This window comes from Aphis gossypii, chromosome 2, assembly GCF_020184175.1.
Source record: "Aphis gossypii isolate Hap1 chromosome 2, ASM2018417v2, whole genome shotgun sequence".
Classification (NCBI taxonomy): Eukaryota; Metazoa; Arthropoda; class Insecta; order Hemiptera; family Aphididae; genus Aphis; species Aphis gossypii.
In genome coordinates, this window is record NC_065531.1 from 39,985,760 (window position 1) to 40,009,853 (window position 24,094).

Here is a 24,094-nt window from a genome sequence, read left to right on the forward strand (position 1 = left end):
GACCGTTACGATTACTAACTTAAAATGTGAAGTAATACCACAGTTGATAGTTTTTGACATCAAAGATGGCCATGATGAACTGGTCGGGTATACCTAGGTTATTAGGAGTGATTTAAATTTTTTGCGATGAAAAATCCCGAACTCCTTTTTATGTTAGTCAATGGAGAATTTTTTTTGGAAGAAAAAGTATTCTTTTAATAATTTATTTGCTTACCTTTGAATTGATCGGCACTCATTTTATCAAACGGATAGACAGATATCTTAATTAGTTTTAAACGATATATTGGTGAAATACGATAAGGCTTTTGAAATCATATTGAGAAAAATTTCAAACGGAAAATCGTCTGATCCTCTACCACATTGCTTTTTAAACTTTTTTATCACAGCTCCCCTTAAATTTAATGTAAAACTGTTAAGGCCGCCTAAATCAAAATCGTTTATTTTTTTTTAATTATAAACTAAAATTACATGGACTATTTCACACAATTAAATTATTAAAATGTACAGTAAATAAATGTTTTTTAATATATTTTTGAAACAATTTTTTAATAATAATATTTAATTTAATGTGGTAGTCTACTACACTCACAGAATTGGTTTCCATATTGCATTGGTCTCATTTATCTGTTAATCAGATTTATTACTGTTTGTTTTCAAATAATTATTACAATTTAAAATAATATGTTGTTATTGACTTCAATAATATATCAGATAGTAAGCTGATATTGGTATTAGTGCTTAAATTGTATTATTATTATTTCCAGTATTCTAATCATCCAAAACAATAAATTATAACAAACCATTTTATTTTTATCAAAATATATAATAACTTGTATTAAATTCAATAAGTATATAATTTTTAACTCAGTGTTTCTTAGTTTCAAAATATAATGTTATAAATATTACTTTAGCATTATGATAGTCTAAGCTTCGAGTTTAAGTTTAAGATTCAATCTATGACAGCTATAGAGGAGAAAATACAAAGGATCATATTTTCATTGATCAAAATAATTGATCTTCTATTAACACTCAGTTTATCTCTAAGGAACAAATTATGCTTTACATTTTAAAACCAATAATCAATTTAATCATAAGTAATGATTAAATTGCTAACAGGATCATAGATTAATTTAATAAGCACGTCCAATTAAACTTAATATTTATTAAATCACAAAGTTAAGAAATATTAAATATAAACATATATAAATAAGTTTTTATTTCCCTTACTTTTTCTTTAGGTTCTGTCCAAGCATTATGCCCAAGCCACATTCTACCCCCTATCCCAGAGATAAGTTTTTTTTACTTATTTACAAATAGAGTATATCAAGGAACAATTATATAATTTATAAACACCAAAAAATAGTTGTTTACTATGTGCTCCCTCTCAGGAAAAAAACAATAAGATTAAGGTACTTATTTAAAAAATAATTATAATAATAAAAATAACATTTAAACCCTAAAATTATGTAATAATAATAGATTAAACATAATAGAAAATAACTAATATTTATTTTACTAACTCGAGAAATATCAAAATATGAAAAAGCTTAATTCATTTTTTTTTTTTTTAAATAAAAACAAAAATATTTACTTAAAAATATTTTTAATATAAATATGCCACATTGAAATGACTTATATATAAAATGGAAAGTTTAGGGTCGATTCTGTCTTTTGCTTAGCAGTCGTTCACAGTCATTTATATGATTATCATACCAGTCACGTCGCTAAAAGAAAAAAAATCATTATTAGTATATAACAACAATATAATAATTGTATAAATAAATAAATAAATAATTATTCAGTTTATTAATCTTACTTGGCAACTATGGGAACAGTACTTCACTGTTGTACAACTACTGCACATAATTGTTGCAGAATTGTTACAGTCTTTTGCATAGCACTAAAAAAAGAACAACAAAAATGTTTTAGACTATCAATATTTGTTGTTATTTTATTTATACTTTTATATTTCTAAATCAAAATTCATACTAATAGTGTCTGATTTATTGACATGTATATTATATTAAGAATAATAGTCCTTAAATACACTTTTAACATTGTTAATTGTACAATTTTATATTTTTATTGTACTAATATGATTATTAAGTTAGCTACATAATATTTAGCCACAATTAATTCGATTTTTAGTTAAAGTTGCAATGAAAGTATAATACTAGTATTTTGGAATATAGATTTTACAAAACCAATGTGCAAACATTAATTAACAATAAATTAGTGTAGCAATGTAATGGGTTATATAGATCGTTTAAATATTTTAATACTAAAACATAAATTTTTAAACACCAATTTAATCTAATATTTTGTTAAGGGTTTATTAATCATGATATAATGATGAATTTTACATACTTTAATAATAGCAGGTGGCGGTGATTTAACTAATATATTAGAACCATTCATTACTGCTCTCATTTGACCTGCTGGCCCCTTAACCAATTGATACTGTTTGTTGCCAAGTAAAATAGTGCTGCCTTCAGCTCTTTGAAGAGGACTCATTGCTGAGGATTTATTATTCTGAACTGCTGGCTTGAATGTCATATATGTTGGTGTTCCTGTTCCACTTTCTGACGATGATGTTGTTACTTGCACCAAATGAGTTTTAGTAATTGCTGGCTTAACAACAATGCATTTTTTTGTTGGTACCGCTTTAGGAACAGAAGATTCAGAAGAAACTGTCTTTTGTAATGAAGAAGAGAATGATTCATAGAAATTATGCAATGGCGGTTTTGGTAGTTTAAATGGTTCAACTGTAGTATTACCAGTGGTTTGGGTCTTTTTAGTATTTATCAGCGGTATTTGTCTAAAAATATAACAATACTAATTAATTCTGGAATTCTAATTTTAATACAATCAATACATAAAACTAATAAAAATTATAACTTATAAAGATTTTGGTTTCAATTCATAAGATATTAAAATTTGTTGATTTTCAAAATCAGATATTTAATCATAATAATATGTATGTAAACCTTAAAATTAATTGGATTATTAAAGATGTTACAAAAAAAAAAATTAAAGTTCCAAAAATTTAATAAACATAAGACATAATACAATTTAATATAATATTTAGTATTTGATTGATATTTTACCTACAACTATGAATTTGGAAAGATTGTATTTCTATAATACTATTTAATAAAATATTTATCAAATGATCATTCTGATGTATAATAAGAAATAAAACATCGAGAAGTCACTAAGCAGTAGAGTAATTGTCGAGTTTACCTTGGAAATAAGATATCATTAAAATGTACGTATTAAAAATCTGAATTCAATGATCAATCATATGAAGAACGATTTTGAACGAATATGAATTGTCTATAATTAATATTCTGCCTAGCAAAAGAACGCACCACAACCCGATGAAAACGGGTTTTCTGCGCATGCTGCTATTGAGGCCATTTCGATTGTGGCGAAATGTCACGTGGAAATGTACATAATTGGTGGTTCTCTCACTAGACCAGTGGTTCTTAACCTTTTTCGAATGACAGAACAATTAACACTTTATAAGGTTTTCGCGGAACACAGTCGGAAAATAAAATTGTAATTATATTAATTTTTTAATATATTAAACAATAAATGTATAGCAATGCAATTATTTTACAATATTATTTAATATAAAATTACAAATAAATTTCAACGGGCCCTTAAATTATCCGGCCCCTGTACTCAAGGTCAATCAAACCTAACCTTGTGGGGGCCCTGTATAGCATAAAACAGTTTGCAAATATGTTAGTAAAATGTTTTACTTATATCTTTGTAGTTGGTTTTGAAGTCAAAATGTTAAAAGAATGAAACTAAAAATACTAAATAAAAAATTTTTTCACTGATTTCAAAATTTTGTCGGAACACTTAATGAAGTCCACGGAACACCGGTTAAGGACCGCTGCACTAGATCAAAGCTGCATTGACCCACCAACATTCTATTCTATTTTTAATTATTATTATTTCTTTAAATTTTGCAGTTTATTTTATTTTATAAAGCCGTGTGTATCTATACTAATCTTGAGCGTAATTAAGTCATATTCATAAGATGGCCCGCCAGCTAAATGCAGTTTAAATTATAGCCCGTTTCCAAAATAAATTGGGAAGCCTTACACTAAGACTAGACCTAGTATAAAGACGTTTTATTAAATATTTATTTATATTGCAATAAATACTTAATTTTTCTGATGGTTGTACATAGTTTAACATAATTTTTCTAAAAATAAATTATTTATTTATTATTTTTATTATGTAGTATAATAATTAGTTCCTATAATATTACTAGTTGTTATTAACATTGACTATCGACTTACTGTTAAAACAATGAAAATATATTTTGTAAATACTAGTAAACGTAAAAGTTTTACAAATGTGTTTTTAAAAAACAATATCGAATCCATCAAAAAATAATAACAATTGAATAATCTACATCAGTGGGTGCCAAACTTTTTTTACCGCAGGCCATACATTTTTTTTTATGTAGGTACCTATGTACTTACATATTTAACGACATTTTTATTGTACTTACTAATTTTGATGACTTTATTTATTAAAATTAAATATGCATGATACGTCTAGGTAACGAGAACCCTGCCTTTTTTAGTGTTTCTCGATTTTATGTAAATGATTTCTTACGTTCTTTTTTTTTATTTATCTATTTTTTATTTTAATGTAATTGTCTGTTTTAATATGTTATTACTTAGTATTATTCATGCTATTACTTCAATACTGCTATTACTTTAATTTTAAGTCATAATTATTATAATTTGTGTTTTTGTACCTGTAAGTTTACTGTACTATTGGGCCACCGCCCGTTATATATTACGTTAAATAAATAAAGAAATAAAGAATGTATACAGTATTTTTTAATTTTTTTAAAGAAATGTAAAATATTATAGATTCGCAAATAAATATTGTAATGTAGATACGTACTTTCACGGGCCGTAGTTTGGTTACCATTGGTCTATAATATAGACTTTAAACGATAATTAGAGAAAAAAAATACTTACTGGAAAGTTCCATCTGGATTTTTGGCCAACACCCAATGTTGAATTGTTTCATCAGAGTTGGCAGGTTTTTTAATAGTTTCTGTTGCTGCCATTTTGTTATTGGATTGTTGTACAGTTGATTCATCTACAGGGGGATCTTTAAACTTCGAATTCAAGCAACATTGACTAGTAGCATGATCGATTAATACTTCTAGGTCTTCGCTAGAATCACTGGTAACGACATCAATCACTTTTTGGAAATAATCTCGGCTATTTACTGTAGATACAAAAAACAATGCCATGCGATCAGTGATTCCGGGGTCATTATCTCGACTATCTTCAATCAAACTTATTAATTCGATACAGTCAGGTCGAAATGTCTTTGATCGGAACATTGTAAAAATTTTGGGATGGTAATAATTGCCATTTTTCAAACTATTCCATAGTAAAAGTACCAGATTTTTGAATATGCTGCCTTTTTTGAATTTTGGCTGGTCCAATACTCTAAGTACTGTTAATATACTCAAAAAAAACATTTGAAATGCTGATTCAAAGTCCGGTTCATCAAAGGATGACACGACTTCTACAAAATTATTCTTCAACTTTGTTTCTAGAATAGTTTTATGTCTGCCATGTAATCGATTGGCATCACATCTTTCTTTGAGTTTTTCAGCTTCAGATTTTTTCTTAAAAGATTCATCCATTCGCGATTTGTGATATTTATTAGACATTGATATTATGTTAAGTATATTAGCAATAATCACAATGGTGTCTTGTTTGGATTTACTAAAGTATTTTCTGTATACTTTTTCAATTCCTATTAAATTCCCTCTTCCCTGAGCTTTGACTTTGTTACTTGCCATATTAGCTGTAGTTTCTCTGATCATCTGAATATCTTTGGCAAGGATTGAAGATGCTTTAAAAGAAGATACTGACTTTTTGACGGTATTTGGTGGATTTTTGAATTTTAAATCCGAAAATATTTTTAAGAACAATGAATATTTATCGTCTTCCATAATATTCTTAGGATCAACTACCCGAATTCTTGATACAGTATTAGCTGAAGAATTTGAAGATTCTGCAGATTTATCAGAATCATTTTCCTTAGGTGTTTCATTAGTACTGGTAGAAGCAATTTTCTTATTAGATTTTAATGAAGACTTGAATTGTGATTTAAATTTATCAGTTTCACCCTCTCTAGATAATACCAACTTCAAAACATCTACTCCAGTTGTATCCAACTTCTGTTTTTTTTTAGGTGGTTCTTCGCTTTTAGATGTACTATCTTCTTTAGATATTATATTGTCTTTAGATATTGTATTGTCTTTGGGTGTTGTATCGTCTTTAGATGTTGTATTATCTTTAGATATTGTATTGTCTTTAGATACATCATTATCTTCAGATACATTATTGTCTTTCAATTTTTTTCTCCTAAAATTAATATTGATTAATAACTTCAATGAGTATTTAAATATAAATAATTTTATACAAATAATGTCAGAATATTCATGTATTTAAAAAATGTACTAATTATATTTAAACCATAAGTTAGATAATAAAGTTTCTATACAATTATTGATTAAGTATAAATTGCATGTTATCAATTGTTTTTCGAAAATTTCAAACGGCTATAATTTAATATGCGACTAACCTATGTGTTTTTTCTTTACCATTAGTAGGGAACGGATTTATATGTAAATGCATATTTTTATTAAAACAAGATATTTAAGAATCGATAAGAAATGTTCATGATTTAAATCATTCCTATTAAAATGATGCTACTTTTATTTTACATATTTCACTAATTTGTAAATATTTTTAAACATTTTATCATTTCATCGTTCATACGTTTTCAAGCCATGTTGCAGTGGACAAAAACAGCTATTATGAATTATGACGATCCACTTGGAGCAAATATTTAGTAGTTATCTTTAGTTTTACCTTGATCTTTCTCTACCACTTGAGCCCATAATTACTAGGTGGGGCACATGGTTGGTAGTTGTTCAGTATTATTGTAAACACTTTTCGTAAATACAAGAAATTGTTTCAAATTTGGTCCAGGAACTTCTTCTATCGCTATTGGAAAATTTCAAACTATTATGCAAAATGAAACAATGAAAAATAATTTAATTTTCATTTCAGTGAATTTTAGCTTTATTGCACATACAATTACAAAATTAGAAACAAAAAATATATCCTTAAATGATAGTAAGCAAATTGTTGAATGCATAACAATTGAAAAATTAAAACTCTTAAGCGAACCCATAGGAGATGTTGTAAAAAAAAAAATTCATGTCGTTTCGCCTTCTGATATTATGCGCTTCAAATATGCTCCAATTACATCGGTTGATGTAGAATGATTATTTAGCCGTTTTAAAAATATTTTGAGATCTAATAGGCGACATTTAACATTCGATTATTTAAAAGAAATTGTAATAATTCAATACAACAAATCATTTTGATAATTTAATAATTTTAATTGTATTTTTTTTTAATTTAATTTTTTCCCACATATTTAGATGTTTTTAGCACATATTTTAGAAATTATACTTCCATATATATGTACATATTTTTGTATTTTTATTACATATAAATCCGTTCCCTACACATTGTTTGATAATAAGAAACAGGTATGATAATAATATTTTTTTATAAATTGTTTTATTATAAAAGAAAACTTATAATACCACGGGATTGGGACAGCAGAAAGAATGATTAGAGTAATAGATTCTTTTATAATGAACCAAAGGGACGGATGGACATTGATATTGTTAATTCAACTTTCCGATAATTGAAAAATAAGTGCAACTTATCTCAATTATCTATTATTCATTTATAATTTATATTCAAATGAATGGGCCTGGGACCTCTAAAATAGGATATTCCCATGAAATAGTAAATCACAGTGAGAATAATTTTGATACTTAGCCTAATTAAAATACTAAACAAAAAAATTAAAAATCGTACTTAATTTGATGAATAACATTAAAAAAAAAATCAGAATTATTGTTGAATTAAATATATCTAAACATATACATACTTTTATAATTATTCGTCATTTTTATTAACATTTTAAAGTTTTTTAAAAGTTTTATATAAAATTTGAATGTTAGATTTTTAAATTTATAAATTTATATTTATTAAACTTAATTTGATTCGTTTCGAAATAAAAAAAATCTCATTGTACCTCTAATACCTATTCATAAATATACAATTAAATAACTTACGAATTATAATTTTTTATTTCGTCATCGGAGAGTGTCTCTATAGAAACATACGATGAGCATTCAAGAGCCTTGAACAAAATGTTATCGATATAATGTTTGGTGAATGTATGCATCCTCGTTCTGTAAAAAAAAAAATTCATCATGAGATTAGAAGTTCAATATTCATAATTAAGGTGTATTTAAAATAATCATGTTATTAAAAAGTAGTTTTTAACTATTTAACAATACAAAGTATATTTACTGTTTCAACACTAAAACAAATAAAAATATCTCAATATCGAAATTTCATTGATTGGGGTTTTCAATTCAAAATATAAATCTTGAGTACTATTCTCAAAATTCATAATAATAGTAGTAGGTATATTAATGATTTATATTAAGTCAACTAAAATAAACCTAAGCTTTTGTTATTTATTAATTTATGGCATGCACAAAATACAATGAAATATCGTCGAAGTATTCTCTTTTGGTGTTATCTATTTCATATATTATGTAACATATTATCATGAGAAAACCTGATTTTATGTTAACATTACGAGAATTTCCAGCTTAAAAAAATGGAGCATTTGATTTTAAACAATGTCCACAACACACTAGTTATTTTCATCTTCGGGAGGTAATAATTGACAACGTACATTCACTTCAAAAAATAAAAACAACAAAAACCTAATTTTGTGACAAATTGTATATTACACTTCCTAAAATATTATTAATTATTATTTATAAACAATTACTATTGAATTGATTATATTATATCATGGCATCATGTCACTATCACATTATGGATAATATAAGTATTTATAATCGATTAGTACAATAACGAAGGTTTCGTTATCGTCAAACATAAGCCTCGTGTTCTCGTCACGAAAATACCTAACTATTCTATTAAGAACTAGGGTTCCTATTTTATTTATCAATTAGTTAAGGATAATAATTGTAAAAACATGTAAGTGTTTTCACTAACGTCTACTTACTAAAATGGTACAATAAGATGAATGAAGTAAACATTTAATAAAATTGATTTAAAATGTTTATGCTCTATTATTTAGTAATTGTTCAGATTGTTTAGGTACATTTGGAAATTTAAAATGAAATGCATGCCCGTACCGGACACATGATATTATTCTTAATGGCGAACTAAATTATTGACGGTTAGGTTCTAGAATTTATCAATAAACTTAACTTAACCTAATGATAAAGAAAAAACATATTTATCAATCACAATTTAAGATAGTATGGTTACTCATCATCCATGATAAAATAACTAAGCCAATAACCATCAATAATATGAAACTAGCAATCAGTTATTTTTAAAACCATGAAGTGCTGAATAGAGAAAACAAATACTATATAAACAGACTAGTTTTTACCCAGTTATAGTTAGGTTATGCTAGGTTAATTGTAGAACCGATTATAATCATTATATAAATATACATTTTAATAAATTTACATATTTACTTCATTTTAAATAGACCTATTGACATCTGTATATGTTCGTTTTGTCAATTTGCTATTTTACAGTTAATTAATTCATTTTTTGTATACTACAAAACAAATTTATAAAAATCATCCATCATTTTAATTAATTCTTTGATAATTAAATGTTACTAATAAATAATTATCATAGTTTCTCTTAACTTCCTATAGTTAGATGTGAAATTACTACATTAGGTATGTCGTTAAATTTGTAGAGGTTTAAATGTATTAAATATTTTTCTTATATATAACATTAACTATTATAAAAATACTAGTAGAAATAAAGCCACATTGTTTTAAATTTCTAATAAATAATTCAAAGAGTTCTGAAATAAGGAAATAGGAAAAATCACTTTTTCATAAAAATTGTATATAAATATTAAACAAATTGTCACATGAGTCATTAGACTATTTTATCTTCATGGAGCACTGCTGAAATAAAGAGTGAATTTCACTTTATGGTCCTCATTTTCATAACTCATCGGGCAACCAAACTATCTGAAATCGTGACGTTAATCACCGAATGAACGTAAAGTGCTAAATTTAGAAACGACCGTTCGAATGTCATAATGATATTATAATTACAGTTTGGTCAGCGAAAAATGAGCCGTGACCGTCGCGTTGCTAGTGGTGAATTTTAGCGTAACCAGGGGTTTTCCGTTTGAAACTACGGCGTGGTGCGGCGAGCGAAAAGTGAGCGGTGACAAAAACTTTTAGTAACCCTGACGAAATTCGGCCACCCGGAGCACTGGTATCGCGACTCATTTTTCGTAAGAATGTAAAAAAAGATAACCAGGGTTTCCGGTTATTTAATCATATTTAACAATTATCACGTGTGCATTAAAACGGTCAAACGTTAAAAACTATGACTGGAATAAAAATGAAAAATTGACCATACCGAAACACGGTAATAAGCATTTTATATTATTAGATGACATTTTTTTTTTTAAATACAATGTTCTTGGAAAACTCTACTTTGTGACCTAAAGCCCAACGGTAATTACTTATCACGACTTAGTGACGTAAATAACTGTCAAGGTTGTTAAGCCATACATAAAATACTAATGCACGTTACGATAAAAGCGTAAGACGCAGTCAAACATATTTTATCTATCGTTCATTATAGCATAAACAGAATTTCGGCGAGCTCTGATTATTTAATCGCCGTGTCGATCCGACATAATATTATGTTATTTTATTCATATTACAACAATATTAACCGAAGAAGTTATCATAATATTATATCGCGCGGTCGAGTAAACTTTGGTCGAGGGCGATCGCTAAGAAGCGAGACGTGAAAATTGTTTGTTCAATCACGGTGTATGCGTCAGAGGTACGCGGCGTCATTCGAATGCGCAGTGCGCGCTGCGCGATCGTCGAGGTGGCCTAGAACTGCGATCGTACATTAAAAAGGAATCCGGCAACGTCGCGGCAGCTCTCGGTCGTTACAACGAGGGCGGGGCGGATGTAAGCGACGGGCGGCTGCAGCTGCGACGGCTGTGAAAGGAAAGAATTCGGTGAATCGCGCATGCACGCGAACGATCGAAACGTTGTCGTTTGCCCGCCGCCCGTAAACGAACAAAGTACGCGCATGCTAAGCGTCGGTGCTCGGTATGGGTGGGGGGGAGCGGCGCGCGGCGGCGGCGGCAACGGCTACGTCGTTACAACTGTACACAATATTACAAAAATTACGACGATGAATGAATAACAACACTATAACAATATTATAAAGCTGTATAGTATATAATAATAATATACCAAATAATGAAAATTCTAATAATATATTATATTTTATATTTTTGTGATATAAAATATCTTGCGTTCGTACACGATGATAATAAAATAATAATAATATTATAATGATTAACGAGTACTATTATACGAGACACATAACGACGTGTTGCAGTAATGGCAGTCGCGGTGTTATCTTGTTATCGTAAAAAGGTCAAACCGACGAAGACATCGACAGACTTAATAATATTACACGCGTAAATGCGTAATGATAATAATACATAGCCGTATAGGTATATTATATTGTATAAACGACGCGACGTAACAGATATTAATCGCTTATATACGTCGGCGGACGAAAAGCGACACGGAAACTACGGTAGATTAACAACTAACAATGATTACCGTTATTACTTATTGTCAATATTGTATTAATAACAATAATTATTGTCGACACGATATGAAAAACTGGAGTTTCTTCAATAAATCGGTCGTTTTTATTTATTTAATTATTTTTAGTAATATGGCAACGTACAATAACGAATATTGAAAAAGTAGTTTCAAAAATGAAAGCTAGTCTCTGGCCTTCCTGTCACAACACCGCACAAAATATTATAATTATCAGGCGTCTTTAAAAAAATAAATACCTATAAACTAATGGAAAAATAATTTTAATTTCACAACAAACTGTGATCAATATAAAAAAATAATACAGAATAAACTGGATAAAAGGTTTCTTTTATCACAATATCACTGTTTATAATATTAATAAAATGTATAGTTATATTAAACTGGCTAATTTGGAAATTGCACTAAAAACAGCTGATCATTTAAAAATATTAAACCATAATAATTGATAAATTATACTGAATTACAAATTAAATATTTTACACTCGCTGTATTAATTATAAACATATAATTTTATTGAACAAGACTAAATTCAATTAAACATAGTTTATAAATAATGTTCTTATAAGGCCACTAGATGTCTCAATTGTGAGATTTTCTACCATGTCATCATTAGTTTTTAGTTTCTTATTTTTACTATAATTATTACTTAATGTACCTACACCAATATAGATTGTAATATTCTAAAATAAAGTCATATAAATAAAAAAAAAAATTCTACTTGATCAATAAAATTGTTCAATAAAAAGTATTTAATATATTTTAATTACGGTTGCCAATTTTTATAATTTCAAAAACTGGACATCTACTGAAAATCTTTTTAGCTATTAGTTTAATTTTTAATGTTTTAAAAATCATCAGTTTGACATGAATAAATCATGATAATAAATATAATAATATTAATATTATTAATATTTAAAATAAATTTAAAAAATAATATTATATATATTTAAAATTACAGATAGCTCAAAAATAAAAAAATTGTATAGATTGAATAAAAACAATGTTAAATTAAGTAATTAATTAACACCATAGCACTTTTATTATTAATGCAACTACTAGACTAAAATAAATGTAGGCAAATAGCTACTCAGCTGTAACTCATTGCTTACTGAATCAAGTAAGAGAAGATTTATGAACGAAAACCAATTTTAAAAAGGAGAGAAAGTGATACGGTATGTATAAAGTGTCTCACTGTATTGGAATTTTTAAATTTAAATTGATAATTATTACAAATATAAATGATACTTTGCAGAGATGATATAGATTATAACATAGATTAGTCAATCTAGATTACTAGGTTACGGGTATTAGTGATACTGTAGGTTGAATTAATTTTTTTCAAAAACAAATCATTTATAATAGTAGGTATTTATTTAGATATATTAAAAGTTTCTGTTATAAATATTTAAGTCGATACTATCTAAGAATAATATAAATGAATTTGTGGTATAAGTAGGCAATACCTTAAAATTAATCTAGATATTTTAAAAATGTCATATATTTTACATATTGTAAGTAAATATATATTACATATCAATACATAGTAAAATATAAGAATACGCGAAAATATATTATTATTTTTAAATTACAATACTTTAACTTAACGTATCCACAAAAAAAAAAATAGAAATTATATATTTTTATGTTTCAATAAGTTATTAGAAAACTTTTTAATAAATTATCAATCCTGGTATTGCATAAATATTTCTGTAGTTTTTTTTTTTATTTTTTACTGTTAATCTGAAAAGTACTGGGAATTACCTGATCACAAAACTTTAGTATGCTTAATAAGAAAACTACTCGTTTAATTTAATTTTTTTTTATGCATTATTATTAGAAATACATACTAAGCCTATAATGAATATATTATAATACTGTAGTATAAGTTTATGGTAAGGCCCTCCATTTTATATAGCATACTCAATACAAATTTAAAATAAAAATAGTAGTTAATGGGTATAAAATTTAACTTAACAAAAAAATATTAGGTATATTAAATTAGCATAAGTATTTAAATTTTGATATTAGTTGATATATTTTACTGTTAAATATAAAATTCATTATTTAATTAAATAGTTTTGATTTAAGAATTTACATTAGAATTAAATTAATACTATACAAAGAAATTATATAGAATAACTATGTAATAAGTATAACTAAAATAACTAGTAAAAACAACTTTATTAACTAGTAAACTAAATAAAAAAAAGGGTATAACATAATTAGCTTCAGAAAATTAATAAAAATATTGTATATTTAATGTTCATACTGGACACCAGTCATACATCACAAGCATATTGCATATTTTATAATTAGTTAACTACAAACATTAAGTCATCAAGTGCAGGTAATGTTGTGCTCAGTATGATTGTTTGTTATACAAGATTTTTAAAACATTAAGAATTATTAACAATCCACAAATGAGAATAGTTAAAGTATACACATCATTAACTAAATGAAGATTAGTTTTTAAATTATTATTTTGATATCAAGAAATATTGGTTAATTAAAGAACAATAATATATTTTACACATATAGTTTAACATATATTTAGTGAAGCTATTCAATATCATTTGGGTGAGGTTTTATAACGTTAAATTTTACAATCTATACTAATTATGCATAATCAAATATTTGAGAATATTGTATTCTTGATGAAATACATTTTCTATTTGAACAATTAAACTTGTATAGCAAGGAAATAAAAAAATATTTATAAAGGAAATGTAAAATGGCTTATCTGATAATCATAACTATGGAACTCAGTTGTTTTTTAAGATCATAAAGCGTTGAATGGAGAAAACAAATATTAAATGGACTAGTTTTTACCCAGTTATAGTTAAATTACAGAACCAATTTATTATTATTATTTTGTATTATTTAATTTTTATATTCTAATTAATTAACTATTTTAATTATTTACATTAATATACATTTTAATAAATTAATATATTTACTCTATTTTAAATAGACCTATTGATATCTGTATATGTTTGTTTTGTCAATTTGCTATTTTACAGTTAATTACATAATTTTTTGTATACTACAAAACAAATGCATAAAAATCCCACCTCATTACATTAAAATGTATCAATTTATAAGCTGTGATAATTAAATATCACAAATAAATAATAAGTAAAATAAACCTAACCTAACCTAATGATTAGGGAACGGATTTATATGTAATAAAAATACAAAAATATGTACATATATATGGAAGTATAATTTCTAAAATATGTGCTAAAAACATCTACATATTATGCGGGAAAAAATTTAATTAAAAAAAAATACAATTAAAATTATTAAAATTATTAAGTTATCGAATGTTAAATGTCGCCTATTAGATCTCAAAATATTTTAAAACGGCTAAATGATCATTCCACATCAACCGATGTCATTGGAGCATATTTGAAGCGCATAATATCAGAAGGCGATAAACCCAAATTTTTAGAAGAGTGTCTGTCACTCATTATGTCATTGATTGTTTTATTATCAATATAGTCTGGATTTTTTTCTGTAACGGCATGAATTTTCTTTTTTACAACATCTCCTATGGGTTCGCTTAAGAGTTTTAATTTTACAATCGCCGATTCAACAATTTGCATACTATCATTTAAGGATATATTTTTTGTTTCTAATTTTGTAATTGTATGTGCAATAAAGCTAAAATTCACTGAAATGAAAATTAAATTATTTTTCATTGTTTCATTTTGCATAATAGTTTGAAATTTTCCAATAGCGATAGAAGAAGTTCCTGGACCAAATTTGAAACAATTTCTTGTATTTACGAAAAGTGTTTACAATAATACTGAACAACTACCAACCATGTGCCCCACCTAGTAATTATGGGCTCAAGTGGTAGAGAAAGATCAAGGTAAAACTAAAGATAACTACTAAATATTTGCTCCAAGTGGATCGTCATAATTCATAATAGCTGTTTTTGTCCACTGCAACATGGCTTGAAAACGTATGAACGATGAAATGATAAAATGTTTAAAAATATTTACAAATTAGTGAAATATGTAAAAATATGTAATCATACCAAAATATGTAAAAATATGTAAAATAAAAGTAACATCATTTTAATAGGAATGATTTAAATCATGAACATTTCTTATCGATTTTTAAATATCTTATTTTAATAAAAATATGCATTTACATATAAATCCGTTCCCTACTAATGGTAAAGAAAAAACACATAGGTATTTGTCGATCACAATTTAAGATAGTATAGTTACCCATCATCCATGGTAAAATAACTTATCCAATAACCATCAATATGAAATTAGCAATCAGTTGTTTTTAAGAACATAAAGCATTGAACAGAGAAAACAAATACTAGACAGACAAGATTTACCCAATTATATTTAGGTTATGCTAGGTTAATTGTAGAACTAATTTATATATACTCAGTTGTTTTTTAAGATCATAAAGCGTTGAATGGAGAAAAACATTTAATGGACTAGTTTTTACTTTTTACCCATTTATAGTTAAATTGCAGAACCAATTTATTATTATAATTTTGTATTATTTAATTTATATGTTTTAATCATTACCTTAATATACATTTTAATAAATTTACATATTTACTACATTTAAATAGACCTATTGATATCTGTAAATGTTTGTTTTGTCAATTTGTCATTTTACAGTTAATTAATTTATTTTTTATATACTACAAAACAAATTCATAAAAATCCAACTGTGTTATATTAAATTATTTCAATTTATAAGCTGTGATCATTATATGTTACAAATAAATAATAAAATATATAAAACCAAAATTTTTGAACCTGTAATCATCGATCAAACATTAAGTTAAATGTTGATGTTCCAGTTATTATGAAGTTTAGAACTAGAGAAATATAATTATCATAAACTGTTACTTTTTTTTGGCACTAACTTTTTATTGCAGCTCCAGTAACCTACATAGGACTGATGACCCCTCCACTTTTTTTTATTATCACCCCACCATAAATACAATAAACAAATAAACTATGTATATTATTATTAATAAAATGTTAAAAAATAAATGTATTAAATATTATAAATTAAAAATATATATGTATATATTTATAATATATATTTTATTATAATTAGAATGGAGCCAGAACTCAGATATACATAGGTAGGTTTCAAGTGCATTTGGTTCCCCGAGACATATTCTCTACATAAATTCTGTCAAATACAATTCCAAAAAATATTTTTTCATTCCACAACGCTTTTTATTTTCCCATTTAGCAGAGCTCACAACCTCTCGATGCTTAAGGAGTGTGGCCCTGTGTTTGAACAAAATTATAGCTATGGTTAACAGTATTATGTTGGAATCCCTCTTACTGCAATTTTTTTTCAAGTTTTCTAAAGCTTAGGCCAAATTAACGAGCCGGGTCTTAAATATATATTTATTGAAGGTAAGAATATAGTTTACCCATTTCCGAATATAGATCATTTATCATGAGCTAAATACGACAATTGTAAGAATAATAACGACACACCATAAGGCAAGGTGATTACAAAGAAAAATGGAGGGGCGATTAGTTTTATGCGGTCATATTTGATACATGTTCCATGGTCAAGTATATAACGTCAAGTTTATCTTAATGCAACAATAATTAACTTTAAAGTTATTCCTGTAATATTTTATCAAACGTAAGCACTTTTCTTATTACAATAAATACAAAATAAATATTATTATATTATTAAGCACCATACGAAATATTAATTCTAACCTAACCCAACCTAACTTAACCTAACCTAACCTAACTAGATCACGCTAGACATATAAAACATTATCATTCCTTAACAAATTAATTAAATTAAAAAGTACTACATTGTATGGCGTCTCTTGGTTAAGAAACTATTAAAACTGAGGAATTATATCATTATCTGTAAATAGTTGTACTTAGACAAATGTATTACTAATTCACGTATAATTTCAAATGAAATTATGAGCATTTTAAAGTTGTAATATTTTACATAGCTATAATTACCTTTAAAATGATTGTATCAATAAAAGCTTATGTTATGGTAAAAAAATATTCTTAACTTTAAGTTTGATAATAGGTAAATTTATTATAAGTTAAAAACATAAAATGGATTCTATTGAACAAAATGTTGGCGTATTAATTACAATAAGTAATACACTGTTAAATAACATTATAACAAATAATGTTGTAAGACGTATGACATCACACGTGGTTGTAGCGTTCATTTAGAATCAAATTGAATATGAAAAAAATTGAGTGTCTTACCTAATATTTCAAACTGTAATAACTCTGGAGTCTATATACAGATCCACCAACACTTAGGGCTTCAGAAGCAATCACTATTGAAAAGGGCAAACAAAATGTTGAAGAAAATTTTTCTTCTTATTGTGTTTATGGGGGAAAACCAGTTTTTAATTATTGCCTATGAAAATATGTAAAACTACTTTGACATGGAAGATATTAGGTTGCCTTTGAAGGATTATTAAGCCCATATAATATTAAGATTATATGAAAACATCTTGCCAGAGAAAATTAATCATGAAAATCATGAACATAACCTCACTCGGTTCTAAATTTCGAACAAAAACATTATGGCATCCACAGCGGCACCTGAGCAAACGGGTTATGTCTGAAAAATGGTATCAAAGATTTCGGGGACACAAATAAAACGGAAAACGAAAAAAAAACTGTTCAATAGACATTTAAATATCTAAATAAAATCGTACAGAAATATCACGAGGTAGAAACAAAATGGCCGCCAACAGCGCAATGGATGTCACGTGGCACGCACATAAGAATAAGTTACACACGCTACGACGAGATAAAATGCATATTTATTCATTGGGTCATAATTATTGTGACAGAGACGTACCTTAAAACAATGATGACGGCAATCTGCAAAAGGCTGAGTTGACAAATTGGATTATTCGGCAACGCAGAGACACGAACGGTGCGAGCAAAGGCACGACCAAACAGTTCGACGTATGAACACAAAATGCCGATTCGCTGCCGCGGTCGTCAGCTCTCAGCCAGTAATCATACGCGGTAGAGGGGAGCCGCGTCGTCGGCGGCGGCGGTGACAGAGAGCGCTCACTACCGTCGGGCCACGTAGACGGAGGTACGTTAAATTTTACCGCCGCCCATCGGACACCACACGTTCGACCTACGCGGCGAGACTACGATAAATTTTTTTTTGTGCCATGACTGGGCGCGGCTTAGACGGCGGCGGCGGCGGCGATGTCGGTAATCGTTAGCTGCGCGGGTCACGGAACGATGCCGGCGGGCGACGGGCGGCGGCGTGTAGTCGCGGCGGTTGCCGGGCGACACGTAATTTATGATACTATTATTATTTATTATCGTGGCGCAATAGACAATTCGGTCGGCGGCGCACACGACACGATTTATAACTACTAAAATGTAAATTCGCTGATTAAACGGCCACGGTAACAACGAATGAACCGGTTTCCGTACGTTTTCTCTATCGGCCAAATACGAATTTTTTAATGCGTAGGTACGTCATGATGATGTCACGATGATTAACAATAATATATTTTATGAACCAATGAAAAACATGGCGGGAATCCTATTAAAAGACAATACACTAAAATGGTTATTTTTACTACGAACACGTTTCATATTATATTTTTTTTTTCATACGGTCAACTACGGAAATTGCATCGTTTGTGAAACGAGTAATCCGTTTAAAATGCCAGTTTTCATTTGATGCCTTTTAATCGACCGTTTACATTTTCATGTAAAATAAAATCCTGATCGTTGCTTTCTCTAGCTCTATTCCACGAGAGAATAAGCTGATTCTACGCATGCTCGTGACATGAGCCGTCGACACCAGTCACCAATTATTTAAGTTTCACAATGTCGAAATACCTCGCAGAAACCATTTTTCTTCGGCGATGATTAGCTGTATAGAACACAATATTGACTATTCATCATGGAAAAATAAAAATTATCGCGTTTTAACTATAAGACATTGAGACCACTAATTATTACAGCATTAATTACAACTAATGTTACACAAATAATAAGTTATGACTTTACTATTGTAGATACAATTAAAGGTAGTTATATTCAATTTTAGGTTTTAATACAAAGGTTTAGAACACCTTATATAGGTACATCCGTTAACACCATGTACTTAGTTGGTACCAATTTTTTTTCTTAATTGTTTATAGTATTATAGTTTATTTTGTTGTACTAAAGTACATTTAGAAATCTGGAATTTAACAAACTTGCAAAAAAAGCTTTCCTAATTTGTTATTTGTGTAAGTGTTTATAAAATACAGGTATCATAATATAATATAAGGTAATATTAAGGATAATAACAATAGTTTATGCAATTATTCATTAAAATTAAATGTTTTTTTCTGACAGCTACATTACTTATAATTTTTAAATTATTCATTTGAATTCTTATTTTTGCTTTATTATATATAATTCTTTATACTGTAACCAAACGATTAACTAAATTTTAAATATAACTAATTTATAAATAATAATTGTTCAATACGATAATAACACCTAATCATTAACATAAAATATAAATTTATAAATACTACATCAATGTTTTAGATTTTGAGCTGATAAAAAAATGTATTGATTTACAATGTGTGTTTTTTTATTATTGTGTATTTATGTGTGTATACAAAATAGCCGTTAAAATTCTTTGAAGAGTGGTTTCTATGATAGTAAATCAGATCTATTTGGTATTTTAAAATTAAAATTTAAATAAAATTTACAAATATATTTATTTAATCAATCGAGAAAATCAGTAAAAATAAGAAATCCAACACCATAGGCAACACCAATTTTTGACACAATCAATACTGTTATTTTTGTTATGGTTGAAAAATGAATAATTGTAGAGAGATGGTATAAATATTAAAATATTTCAGCACTTATTAAGGTATGTGCATTAAAAATTTTAAATTTTTAACTTGTTTAAGATTTATGCAAAATACAACTGTGTTCAACTTAAAAATTGAATACACTATTCCTCATAAGTTGTTCATACAATAATTGAAAAATATCTTAAATACATAGTTACAATATAATTAATTATTTTATAAGCGTTAAATTCAAATGTTTATGAAATTCATTAGTCATTAATTCATTTTGTAATTAACTTACATACAATTATTAATGTTTTTATTTATTGCTTAAAAATTCCTCATAAAAATATAATCTTATAGTTATGAAACATTCTACTTTTATTTAAAATATAATTTTCTATGTAAAATTACATTTTCAAAAAGACTAGTTTTATGCATTTATAAGCCTTTCAAAATTGTTGGTTGATTTATTTATGATTTTTCAATAAGTATTGTTAATTGTATTATATAAATATTAATAATATAAGATCCTTAGAATTATACATAATATACATAATAAATGTAGAAAAATACTTAATATAACTTTTTTGTAATTATTTAACTACTACAATAGACTAATTATTTCCAATATTATTTAGCTAAAAAGTTATAAAAATCCTACAGCTACACAAACATATTGCTGAAACAGCTGCGGGCCGAAACTGTATAAAAATAACCTATTCAGTATTCATACAGTATGATTCAAATCGTAACCATCAAAATGTATTTTATAAAGTATATAATTTAGCTTTTAGTTAAATTATAACTTTTTGTTGGTTAATATTTGAAGTAGTAATTTAAGCAAAAAATATCCATAACTATTTTGTTTTCAATAGTTTTTGACCATTTAATAATTTGTTGTCACTTATTATCATAACTATAAAAATAATCGAAGATCAAAAATTGCAATGCCATAAAAATACTTCATAACTAATTGTTTAAAATTTAAATGTAATAGGTATAGATGTATAGTACATGCATAATGTATGCATAAAGAACCAACTATATCATTTTCTAAAATTTGGTAAAAATATAAAGTAGCTAATAGCTATACAGTTATTTCATGAAACAAAATATAAATAAAAAAAAAATGGGTACTATTAGACATTGTGAACAGAGGCAACTTGTTTTATTATTGCATTGGTAAAATCCAGTACACGGCATATAATAAATTTTATTTTCAAGAGTCGATTTCAAAAATACAAGGAAGTATACCTATTAAATAAACTGATTTTCCTTAATTTTGATGTTAGATTCTTTTGTTTGTTTTTTTTTAATTATTATTTTATACATTTTTAGTTTCATAGAATTGTAAATTTTTTTATTTAATTTACTCATGTGCTGAAGAGCAATAAGGTTAAAATGTAATATGTATGGGCATATGGATATTTAAGTAAAATATTATTAGCAAACAGCATTTTAATTATTATTATTATTATAAGTTATAAATAATAACTATTAAAATATAGATATTAAAACAGATAATGAATGATAATATTAATAATGTGAATAAAAATTTAAAAAACTATATTAAGTATTAAAAAGTTTATTTAATAAATACTTGACAAATTATTTCTTTCTTCGTGATTTACATGGCATTTCATAAAATAAAATTACTTAACGAGTTCTCTCGATTATCTTTTAACAAATTATGTCTGAAACTTAAGTTTTAAGTTAATTCCCTACATGGCAGAATATTACGACAATATTGCTATACCACTTGGATTCAATAGCGCTGTATTAAAATCATTATTTTTATACCGACAATTTTGGATATATGTGTTTATTTATCCAAACTCATTCAACACTATTTTTGTTATATTTTAAAAATGTAAAATACGATTTTAATTTTTTTAATATGCTTTATATTTTTTATATGCATTACCTACCCAAATCCGTGTTAAGAGGGGCAAAAGGGGTAATCGCCCCCGGGCACCTTAATTTTATAAAAGCTTAATATGCTACCTATTGTAGCCTCAATTAAAATTTTGCCCCAGGGCCCTGAATTACATGACACGGCTCTGTACCTACCTAATGCTACAATACGCGGATTAAAAATGTAAATATAAGTATAAGTTTTAAAAAAGTATATATTGTACCTATATTTTAAAATTAGACGATTCTCACTTAATTTTTTTTTTTTGTTTCTACATAGATACAGACTAAAGTACTAAACTGTTTGTATACAATAAATAAATAATCAAATAACCTCTAATAGTCTAATTCAAAACTTAAAATACATTTAAAAATTAAAATAGTATAATTAAGATATATAAATTTTCTTTTCAACTATAAACATAATTAAAAAACTAAAATCATAGGTAACAATGTAATATTTTCATCATTTAATCTAACTTATACGCCTACAAATAAATTACAAACCAATTAATCAAACTTCATAAAGGTACCTAAACTGCAATATTAAATTTGTTATTTTTCTCTACATTTATATGAATCACATATAACTACAATTTTACAGTTCAAATATGTAATTTAAATAATGTAAATATTTGTGTAGTGCATCGATCGTAAACGCGAAATACAAATTAATTAAAAAAATATGGTATAATTTACATGTGTTTTATTTTAAATGTTGTACCTATGAAAAAGTTCGTTTAAAATATTGTACATAATGTTTATACTGAATTTATATTTTGACTCATACATAATTGTTTGATTATATATACTATTATATACTATATAGTATATATAGTGATCACAGCGCGATGGAGAGCATATCAAGACGTGTATATTAGGTATATCTATTAATTTAATGTGAAGTATGCACAGTAATGTGACGTTTTTAAAAATTATACAAAAGTGAACAGTTTATCTTAACAATTATTCTAATAAGCCGATTTTGTCAAACATACATGCCCCTGCAGTGTTTAACTTTCGACCTTAGCTTTCAAGAAACACGCACACGAACACATCTGTTGGTAAAGTAGAACTTTGTCTTACATGCGTTATGTATGTTTGTAACACAGAAACAGCACATGTAGATATGACTTCTAAATATAGCAACTATTTTATACCAATGCTAAAGGTGTATAATGAGGAGGGGACTAAGGGGCCTACATCCCCCTCGGAATTCTGATCAGCCTCAAAATATATAAATATAAAAAATATAAATCAAATAGGTATGCTGATTCTATGACCAACGCTATAATTTGGTTTTTACAAATCAACATACAAGTATAAGTGACATAAATTCTTAACAACATTCGTAGAACAACGAATAACATATTTTGACAGATGGACCATTGGAAATTATGATATCTGTCTTTGTCTAACACATGTGGAATATAAGAATTTAGACATGTTTAATGTTTATATTCCAACATATTGATCTATTAAAACAATTCTAAAAACAGATTTGAATTTGT

At 26.7% G+C, this 24,094-nt stretch overlaps 1 protein-coding gene across 3 annotated transcripts in view; it reads right to left on the reverse strand.

The window, feature by feature from the left end:
* Positions 1-1,142: 1,142 nt before the first annotated feature.
* The window catches only part of LOC114124329 (uncharacterized), a 33,393-nt gene continuing 10,441 nt past the window's right edge, over positions 1,143-24,094 (reverse strand). For 2 of the 3 annotated variants that reach the window (XM_027987554.2, XM_027987562.2), the window contains 5 exons: positions 8,219-8,338; positions 5,013-6,422; positions 2,368-2,818; positions 1,817-1,900; positions 1,143-1,724 (listed from right to left, as the gene is read on the reverse strand). In XM_027987554.2, coding sequence (XP_027843355.1) covers positions 1,653-1,724; positions 1,817-1,900; positions 2,368-2,818; positions 5,013-6,422; positions 8,219-8,338 — 2,137 coding nt within the window. In that variant the 3' untranslated portion in view covers positions 1,143-1,652. Of the gene's footprint in view, positions 1,725-1,816; positions 1,901-2,367; positions 2,819-5,012; positions 6,423-8,218; positions 8,339-18,694; positions 18,969-24,094 lie in introns of those variants that run through there. The other variant, XM_027987570.2, reaches the window with a different exon arrangement.